The 9,967-nt window shown below is 44.3% G+C and overlaps 2 protein-coding genes across 3 annotated transcripts; one reads left to right on the forward strand and one right to left on the reverse strand.

Moving 5' to 3' along the window:
- Positions 1–715: 715 nt before the first annotated feature.
- mrps24 (mitochondrial ribosomal protein S24) lies at positions 716–2,531 on the reverse strand. Its single transcript, XM_084159242.1, has 4 exons — positions 2,447–2,531; positions 2,137–2,217; positions 1,900–2,011; positions 716–1,667 (listed from the first exon to the last, which is right to left on the reverse strand). The coding sequence occupies exons 1-4, from the start codon at positions 2,480–2,482 to the stop codon at positions 1,384–1,386; spliced, it is 513 nt and encodes a 170-aa protein (XP_084015368.1). The 5' UTR covers positions 2,483–2,531; the 3' UTR covers positions 716–1,383.
- On the forward strand, positions 2,143–9,630 carry nudcd3 (NudC domain containing 3). Of its 2 annotated transcripts, none has more exons than XM_084159241.1 (6): positions 2,143–2,230; positions 4,212–4,540; positions 4,863–4,995; positions 5,206–5,349; positions 5,442–5,630; positions 8,900–9,630. In XM_084159241.1, exons 1-6 carry the CDS (start codon positions 2,183–2,185, stop codon positions 9,008–9,010), a joined length of 954 nt encoding a protein of 317 aa, XP_084015367.1. In that variant the 5' UTR covers positions 2,143–2,182; the 3' UTR covers positions 9,011–9,630. The 2 variants fall into 2 exon arrangements, with proteins under 2 accessions (XP_084015367.1, XP_084015366.1); XM_084159240.1 differs by lacking the exon at positions 2,143–2,230 and adding an exon at positions 2,488–3,063.
- The last annotated feature ends 337 nt before the right edge of the window (positions 9,631–9,967 follow it).

A 9,967-nucleotide genomic window follows, 5' to 3' on the forward strand; every position in this document is an offset into this window, starting at 1 on the left:
TACAGGGAAAGAGTGAGGTGAAGACTGAATGAGCCTGTTCCTTCAGAATGTGAGCCCAGAGGACAAGTGGTATTTGTCCTATCTTTGCTGTTTGTGTGACTCCAAGCCTGCCTCGCAATAAGCTGTACTTTCTGCCATTAGTGTGCACTTGTTGACTTCCCTTTGTGGATTTCAAAGGAAATTACTGGTATTATAAGACATTAACTCCCTTTAGTCCATGTCTATACTGATCCAATGGTTTTAAATGTATGGGGAGGAGTGTACAAGTGCACTTTAGAAGAAAGAATGGATTGTGATGCAGGCGAAGAGTCTGTGAGAGAATGTAAACTTTAGTCGTCTGTGAAGTTTACTGTCGGTGTAAACAAGATTTATCACTCAATGTTCCCAAAATGTTGTACAATCTGAGTATTAACCATTACAGTAGCCATGACACATTTTTCAAAAGAAATCAAGAGGGACATTTTCCTAGATGTAGAACAGACATGTTATATGCATGTGGAATTGTTTTCAAATCGTTTTGAAAAATGAATGTGGCCTTACGGACAGGAATATATCACTGATATTTAAGGGAATTTTTCATACTCTAACCTTTGATATGGACGAAGATGATGTAATCTGTGGGCCTTGTCTTTTTGCACTGAAGCAGCTTTTTAATGCCTTGTTCAATGTGAATGTGACAGCGTCGTGAGAAATCAATAAATGAAAAGCATTCCACTGAGTTTGTCATAAGCACATTTATAACTCCAACACGTGATTTACAAGTTGTGAATAGTTATATTGGACAGCATGACTGGAATGGAATCCAGTTCAAAGAGGAAATGGAACTGAGGTGGCAAAACCATGGGGCCTGTTGAGGAGGGTGCAATGTGGTATTATGTCTATTGTGCAGTGTTACAGAATGTTCAGAAAGAAATGTATTGTGGTCTGGCTGTCAGTCCCGCCACCGACGGCACACACCTACCAATGACTGGGTTTAAATCTGACCCAATGCCTATTTGTGACACGCTCTCCTACCTTTCTCACTTCTCCTTAAAAAGAGAAATGTACTGTGTTGAACAGATGACTGTCTGCCATGTAGAATAGAGACACTTGTCACTTCTATACATGACATTTATTTTCACTAAGTTAACGTTTCACCTGACTGAATACACACAGGTGTCCTGCTGTTAAGATAACACTGTCTGGTAGTCTGTCTATTCCTACTGTGACGAGCCAACTCCAAGGCACACACTCAAGTTGGTTTCCACACACTGTAGATAAAGACATATCAATAGACATTTATTTATTTTTTTTACAATGTAACTGTACGGCGAGGAGTTTCACCAAAATAGTCCTATATGACAAGTCTTGAAACAGTCAAATCTGTCAGCAATTCCTGTCTCCTCAGAGGTACTTGAAGACAGGCTTGTCCTCCAGGGTCTGCACCTCCATCTTGACGGGACACTTGTAGAAATGGGAGAGCAGCGTCTCAGTGTAGCCAATCAGGAAGTAGAACTTCTGTGGAGGGAGTTTCTGCAGCATCAGGGCACAAACCACTAGCATGTTGCCTCTTCGCTTAATCACAATCTCATTGGCCAGGCAGTTATGGAAAGTTCCGAAGAGGAAACGTCGTACAAACACGTCTTCCACAGTACGATCTGATGCTCCTCCCTCTCCCTGTAGGTTACCTAGGAGATAAAGAGAGGGATGGAGGGAGAAATAGGGACAGAAATGTTAAGGCTTCTTTGACACACAATGACAATTATCAAGTTTGTTTGCATTTCTATCTGATCACTATGGTTAGTCTATAACCTAGCCCAGCGTATGACAGTAACTTTGTTACTCGCTATACACTGAGTTATCTTGTACTAGGTCAGATAAGTGTGAGGGCTACAGGGGGAAAACTAGACAGTGACTTACTCGTGTGCTGGGAAAGCCAGCCCTTGCGGTGGCCTATGTGGTGGGGGTGGAGTGCTTGCTCATAGGTCAGTGGTCGGTCTCCTTTCCCCACCCGAATACGAGCTGCGCGATTCTGACAACACAAAAGGGAAAGTACCAGATGTCCAGTTGTAGGCAATCCTTTTAGCAGCCAGCCAGTGAGTGAGGGAATGTGGATGGCAATAGTCAATGGCTATAACAGTCAGTTTGAATACATACCTTGCAGCATGCTGCAGTGACATGAAGTGCTCGTGTTCCAGAGTTGATGCATATCGAAGTGCCTACTCTGGCAAGCGCGTTCTGTGGGGCAAAGGTGAGAAAGCAAAGACACTGAACAACAGCCAAGTAACATTGGCTAACGTTAGCTGGTACATCATTGGCTAGCCAGCCAGAAACACGCTCTTTCTCCAAGCACCGCCCACGTATCAAAACAAAAAATGGTCATCGTTAGATTATATCACAACACTTTAAAGTAGAATAATCTCAAACAGTTGTCAAATTATGGACCGAATGTAAACATGTTTCTCACCGATATCACACTCCGACAGCTCAAGGACGCAGCCATTTTTTACTGACGAAAGGGTTTGTGGGAAGTGCCAGATATTAGCCATTTTCTCATTGTATCACGATGTAAAATTATATAAGCACCAATTACATTTTGTTATTGATTATATAAATTGAAATGGATGTATTATATTCAACACAGTGTATTATATTAGAAAACAATGTTTTGACATAGGAACCTTATTTTGCGGGTGGTGTTACCCTGGGGACAACTTTCAGTTCGTACCTAAAAAAAAATCGAAATAGCTATCCAGCTTGCTTGGTACACACAATCTCAACGGACAACAATACATTTTTGCGATAAGGATACATTTATTGAAATACAACAGTCTTTTGCGTCAAGTTTCAACAGTTTGACAAATTACGTAAAGTTTAAAATCTACAATGGCGTCGCCCATGGAAATGACAGAGTTATATGACAACGCTTTGCTTGGAATCTTGCAGCATGTTGGAAACATCCAGAATTTCCTTCAGGTCTACTTCGGCTTCCTGTACCGCAAGACAGACTTTTACCGTTTGCTGTCAACCCCCAACGACCGTATGGGCTTCCCTCCAGGGGTGGCAGAGAAAATGGTCCTAAAGGTAGTTAATGTACCTTACTACTGTAGCTAGCTAGTTAAACCTTTGACAACTTCTGTGTTAGCCGTTCAGGCTAGCCAATTTGCACCCTAGATCGCTGCTCACCATATACGTCGTTTTTAAAGCTACACTCAGTAGGATGACATCATCATAAACAACGGGTCGACTTACATACAACACCAACAGATGGTGCTTTCAAGACAACAGGGAACTCGGGGGGAAAAACGAGGTAAAATCATGACGTCAGTGATCTTCAGGTCTGAACTTTAGAAAGATGCCCGATTTTCCGACTTTGAATTCCGAGTTAGATGATCGTTCAAAACGATTTTTCCCAGTCTGAGCTCGTTTTTTCCCGAGTTCCCAAGTGGTCTTGAACAGGGGCCTGCTCCAGACATAAGCAACGGCGCTTATAGTAGAATACATAAGGTGCAAGTTCGAAATGTGTTTGTGCATCGGCAATTTCTCTCGTGTTATGTCAGTCACTGACAGTCACTCAATTAGCCATGTTAGCTAAATATTTTTAGATTGGTAAATTAGTCTTGCCAGCTCTCTAAACTTCTAGTAATCATGGCCAAATACCGACCGGTCACGCAGGGCACATGCCCAGGGCCTTGACCTCCAGGGGGCCCACCATTTGATTTTATTAGTCACTCTCACTCAGATATCATTAACATGGCATAAGTCATGGCAAAATGTGTAGAATTGCAGGAAATTAGCTAGGGGGGTGGGCCCTGGAGGTCAGGTGCCCTGCGTGACTGGACAGTATTCGGCCATGATTGCTACAGTTGTTTTGAACGCGGCAAATGTTGCCAACAATCGGATGTATCCGGTTTTCAGGGATACAGCACAGAGCTAATTCTACCTAGCTTCCGTTTTCGCTGAAAACTGGATGTGGGAACTCCGCTCAGGCGTTTTCTTTTACGCCTGCTACGATAGGTTAACAGTGACCTAACCTGTCAAGACTACCATTATTGGCACTTCACCTTGTGTCTAAACTCATATGGGAAGAGATGTCAGTCTTGGCTGATTTGGTTATAAGTTGATACCTTCCCCTTGTCTATGATGATACCATCTTGCAGACTACCTTTTAAGGTACACAAAAATGATTAGGGGGTTGATTATGGACTTGGCACGTCTGTTATACTCCACAGTCCTTCCGTCTGTTTGAGCGTGTGGCAGAGCAGGACAGAGAGAGGCAGCAGAGGGAGATGCAGCAGAGACAGGAGGCCAGGGTGGCGCCCCCCGCGCTGCAGGAGCTGGAGTTGCAGGCCACTGAGCAGCCGGAGGAGCCGAGGGGGGAGAGGACAGAGCCTGCTGCCCAGAGAGAGAGCTCTGCCTCAGCCTCTGGAGAGCCCAGTGCACTCTCTAGCCAAGCCTCTTCCAGCCAAGCCTCAGCCTCTATTCCACAGCCCCATTGCAGCAGTATGGCCCAGCAGTCATCACATGGAGACCAGGCAGCAGCCAGTTCAGCATCTACAGAGTTAGTATTGTACTGCCTCTCTTGGCTATGCCAATATGACTGGTTCTTTCTATAAGCTTTTTCAATGCTTTAGAAAAGTGTCCACGAAGTTACATAAAACAGGTCCACAACTGTTAAAACCTGTTATAGATGGGACATTTACATATTTGCTGAAATGCCCTACAAATACATGTTGGCAGTTTTGAATTTGGTAGAATCTCCTTAGTGGCATGGAATTGACCCCAACCCTAATTCTAAAACCCACCCTAATACCAACCCTTTTATTAAGTGCTTCTTCCACTGTGTGTGTGTGTGTACGTACATGTGGGTGTGTGTGTATCAGTGGTCAGGTGATGCAACAGGCCAATCCAGATAGTTACAATGGGGCGGTGAGGGACACCTACAGTTGGTCTCAGGACTACACCGACGTCGAGGTCCGCGTCAACGTTCCCAAGACCGTCGTCAAGGGCAGACAGGTTAACACGGCCACCACAGGGCTCTTCTTTCTACGTATTTCAACCTTTTCAAAAAACAAATCGTTAATGTTTATAAATTATTATAATGTGATGAGTTTCCTATGTCCAGTTGATGAGATTCTCAAGTTAAAAATTTCTCCTGGGGTTGTAACATGTAATGTATGTGAAGTATTTATGCGATAACTTCTCTTTGTGTGTGTCCCTGCCCAGGTGTGTGTGAACATGCAGCCGGGCAGTGTGCGTGTGTGTTTGAAGGAGGGGGCTGGAGAGACGGTCCTGATGGAAGGAGAGTTCACGCATAAGATCAACACTGAGAACTCACTATGGAGCCTGGAGCCTGGACGTTGTGTGGTGGTGAGTGACACACACACACACACACACACACAACTACAAATATATATAGACACACTCACTCACTGACCCACCCTTCCTCCCTCCCCCTGAAGTTGTCTCTCAGTAAGAGTGGGGAGGTCTGGTGGAGTGCTGTGTTGAAGGGAGAGAAGGAGATTGATGTGAACCAGATCAACAGGGAGCGCTCCATGGCCACGGTGGACGAGGAGGAGCACGCCGTGCTGGACAGACTCACCTTCGACTACCACCAGAAACTACAGGGCAAGCCCCAGAGCCATGAGATGGTGAGAGCACACACACACACACAGGCAGACGCACGTAAGCACACATACACTACCATCAGAAACTAACCTAAGCCTCATGATGTTGAGAAGGGTTGGACATAATTTGGAAAGGCACACACCTGTCTATATAAGGTCCCACAGTTGACAGTGCATGTCAGAACAAAAATCAAGCCATGAGGTCGAAGGAAATGTCCGTAGAGCTCCGAGACAGGATTGTGTCGAGGCACAAATCTGGGGAAGGGTACCAAAAAATGTCTGCAGCATTGAAGGTCCCCAAGAACACAGTGGCCTCCATCATTCTTAAATGGAAGAAGTTTGGAACCACCAAGACTCTACCTGGAGCTGGCTGCCCGGCCAAACTGAGCAATCGGGGGAGAAGGGCCTTGATCAGGGAGGTGACCAAGAACCCGATGGTCACTCTGACAGAGCTCTAGAGTTCATCTGTGGAGATGGGAGAACCTTCCAGAAGGACAACCATCTCTGCAGCACTCCACCATTCAGGCCTTTATGGTAGTGGCCAGACGGAAGCCAATCCTCAGTAAAAGGCACATGACAGCCCGCTTGGCGTTTGCCAAAAGGCACCTAAAGCACTCTCAGACCATGAGAAACAAGATTCTCTGGTCTGATGAAACCAAGATTGAACTCTTTGGCCTGAATGCCAAGCGACACGTCTGGAGGAAACCTGGCACCATCCCTACAGTGAAGCATGGTGATGGCAGCATGCTGTGGGGATGTTTTTCAGCGGCAGGGACTCTCAGACCATGAGAAACAAGATTCTCAGGACCTCAGACTGGGGCGAAGGTTCACCTATGTTTCCCATGCCAATGAAGCCCTTGAATTGAGAAAGAGAGAGAGAGAGCGAGTGCGCGAGTGCATCTCACCACAGATGGTCAGGAACAAAGAGAAAGGACAATGAATCTGAGACCATTTTATAACATCTGAGTTGTTTGGATTCAACATCTAAGTTGTTGACCAATGGTATTACTGTAAAGTTAACCTCCAATCAGATATCAGACCTACATGTAAAGACAACTGCACTTTCTCATAGCCGCAAGATGTAGGGGTGCTGCAATTTTCAGGTCTCTCCAGAGATGTTCGATCGGGTTCACCTTCCAACAGGTTCACCTTCCAACAGGACAACGACCCTAAGCACACAGCCAAGACAACGCAGGAGTGGCTTCGGGACAAGTCTCTGAATGTCCTTAAGTGGCCCAGCCAGATCCCGGACTTGAACCCGATCGAACATCTCTGGAAAGACCTGAAAATAGCTGTGCAGCGACGCTCCCCATCCAACCTGACAGAGCTTGAGAGGATCTGTAGAGAAGAATGGGAGTAAGAATGGGAGTTACTCCCCAAGTACATGTGTGCCAAGCTTGTAGCGTCATACCCAAGAAGACTCGAGGCTGTAATCGCTGCCAAAGGTGCTTCAACAAAGTACTGAGTAAAGGGTCTGAATACTTATGTAAATGTATTATTTCACTTTTTTATAAAAAACAGTTTTTGCTTTGTCATTATTGGGTATTGTGTGTAGATTGTTGAGGGGATAAAACAATTTAATCAATTTTAGAATAAAGCTGTAACATAACAAAATGTCAAAAAAGGGGGCTGAATACTTTCTGAATGCACTGTATGTAAATATGTACAGTTGAAGTCTCAGTTTTTCACAATTCCTGACATTTAATCCTAGTAAAAATTCCCTGTCTTAGGTCAGTTAGGATCACCACTTTATTTTAAGAATGTGAAATGTCAGAATAATAGTAGAGAGTGATTTATTTCAGCTTTTATTTCTTTCATCACATTCCCAGTGGGTCAGAAGTTTACATACACTCAATTAGTATTTGGTAGCATTGCCTTTAAATTATTTAACTTTGGTCAAACGTTTCGGGTAGCCTTCCACAAGCTTCCCACAATAAGTTGGGTGAATTTTGGCCCATTTCCTCCTGACAGAGCTGGTGTAACTGAGTCAGGTTTGTAGGCCTCCTTGCTCGAACATGCTTTTTCAGTTCTGCCCACACAGTTTCTATAGGATTGAGGTCAGGGCTTTGTTATGGCCACTCCAATACCTTTACTTTGTTGTCCTTAAGCCATTTTGCCACAACTTTGGAAGTTTGCTTGGGGTCATTGTCCATTTGGAAGACCCATTTGCGACCAAGCTTTAACTTCCTGACTGATGTCTTGAGATGTTGCTTCAACATATCCACATAATTTCCTTCCTCATGATGCCATCTATTTTGTGAAGTGCACGTCTCTCCTGCAGCAAAGCACCCCCACAGCATGATGCTGCCACCCCGTGTTTCACGGTTGGGATGGTGTTCTTCGGCTTGCAAGTCCCCCCTTTTTCCTCCAAACATAACGATGGTCATTATGGCCAAACAGTTCTATTTTTGTTTCATCAGACCAGAGGACATCTCTCCAAAAAGGACGATCTTTGTCCCCATGTGCAGTTGCAAACCGTAGTCTGGCTTTTTTATGGCGGTTTTGGAGCAGTGGCTTCTTCGTTGCTGAGCGGCCTTTCAGGTTATGTCAATATAAGACTTGTTTTACTGTGGATATAGATACTTTTGTACCTGTTTCCTCCAGCATCTTCACAAGGTCCTTTGCTGTTGTTCTGGGATTGATTTGCACTTTTCGCACCAAAGTACGTTCATCTCTAGGAGACAGAACGCGTCTCCTTCCTGAGCAGTATGACGGCTGCGTGGTCCCATGGTGTTTATACTTGCGTACTATTGTTTGTCCAGATGAATGTGGTACCTTCAGGCGTTTGGAAATTGCTCCCAAGGATGAACCAGACTTGTGGAGGTTTACAATATTTATTCTGAGGTCTTGGCTGATTTCTTTTGATTTTCCCATGATGTCAAGCAAAGAGGCACTGAGTTTGAAGGTAGGCCTGAAATACATCCACAGGTACACCTCCAATTGACTCAAAATGATGTCAGAAGCTTCTAAAGCCATGACATCATTTTCTGGAATTTTCCAAGCTGTTTAAAGGCACAGTCAACTTAGTGTATGTAAACTTCTGACCCACTGGAATTGTGATACGGTGAATTATAAGTGAAATAATCTGTCTGTAAACAATTGTTGGAAAGATGTCCTAACCGACTTGCCAAAACTATAGTTTGTTAACAAGAAATTTGTGGAGTGGTTGAAAAACAAGTTTTAATGACTCCAACCTAAGTGTATGTAAACTTCCGACTTCAACTGTATGTGGGCATTCCATTCTCTCTCTCTCTCCTCTCTCTCCTCTCTTCTCTCTCGCTCTCTCTGTGTAGAAGGTGCATGACATGCTGAAGAAGGGCTGGGATGCTGAGGGCTCTCCCTTTAAAGGACAACAGTTTGATCCCTCCATGTTCGACATCCCCTCCAGCGCCGTACAGATGTGAACACACACACAATGTTGGGGATTGGGGTTGACAGACTGAGGAGAGTTGGCAGATTTTTCAGTGGAAACTGCCTGGTATTTTAAGATGATTTTTCTTTATTTTTTTGAGTGATCTTTGAATAGGAGGGAGATAAGCTTTGTTACTGTGTTCTGACTGATGTGACATCCCTGGGTTGTGTTCATTAGGTACCAAACAGAAGAAAAAGACTGAACTGTGAGGAACTTCCTGCACTCCCTGAACGCTCATTTACGCTTTCCGTTGCAAAATGTTTAAAAAAAACTTTCAATTTCGTGCCCTAATGAACACGACCCTGAACGTACCTGTTTATGTGTCTGTCTGCCCACTGAACACACCTGGACCTGGGAGATAGCTGTACAGACACAGATCTAGGATCAGTTGACCCTCCCCATATCCTAAGCTTCACAATTGAGGTGGAGGATGCAAAACGGACCCTAGATCAGTTTCTAGGGGCAACTTCCAAGTCCAGATGTCTCGGTGGTGTTTTACATGTAGAGGACTTATATTGGTTGGCTAAATACCTCCCTGCCATTTTCATTTTACTGAGGTGTGTCAGTACTGTGTGCCTGAAATAAATGAAATAAAATAAAATCCTGCACTGATGCGTTCTCTCTGTGTGTGTGTGTGTGTGTGTGTGTGTGTGTAGGCTATGTATGCTCTGGAGTGGCACTAAAACCTATGTGGTCCTTTCCATAAAGATGCAAAGAGTTCTCAACATTGTATCTGCCATTATGGCATCTGTGTCAGAATGGGCAGCGCCATTGAGGCAATCTCCATTTTAAAGTAGTCCATTTTCTTTTGATGTTTGGAAAAAAGTTTAGAGCTAAGATTGGTGATTTACCACCACTTGCAGTGCTGGAATCTTGAACCAAATCTTGTAATTTATTTATTGTGGCCATTAGATGGCGGTGATATGGCTGAAATACATTTATAAACTAG

This window comes from Coregonus lavaretus (genome assembly GCF_964263955.1).
Source record: "Coregonus lavaretus genome assembly, chromosome: 4".
NCBI lineage: Eukaryota > Metazoa > Chordata > Actinopteri > Salmoniformes > Salmonidae > Coregonus > Coregonus lavaretus.

Excerpts from the sequence above, each read along its gene's own strand:
- mrps24 (XM_084159242.1), bottom strand. The coding sequence starts at position 2,482 with ATGGCTGCGTCCTTGAGCTGTCGGAGTGTGATATCG. Across the intron at positions 2,218-2,446 it reads GCTGTCGGAGTGTGATATCG|AACGCGCTTGCCAGAGTAGG; the intron begins GTGAGAAACATG and ends TTTGCCCCACAG. Across the intron at positions 2,012-2,136 it reads TCACTGCAGCATGCTGCAAG|AATCGCGCAGCTCGTATTCG; the intron begins GTATGTATTCAA and ends TTGTGTTGTCAG.
- nudcd3 (XM_084159240.1), top strand. The coding sequence starts at position 2,866 with ATGGCGTCGCCCATGGAAATGACAGAGTTATATGACAACGCTTTGCTT. Across the intron at positions 4,541-4,862 it reads GCCAGTTCAGCATCTACAGA|TGGTCAGGTGATGCAACAGG; the intron begins GTTAGTATTGTA and ends TGTGTGTATCAG. Across the intron at positions 4,996-5,205 it reads CCGTCGTCAAGGGCAGACAG|GTGTGTGTGAACATGCAGCC; the intron begins GTTAACACGGCC and ends GTCCCTGCCCAG.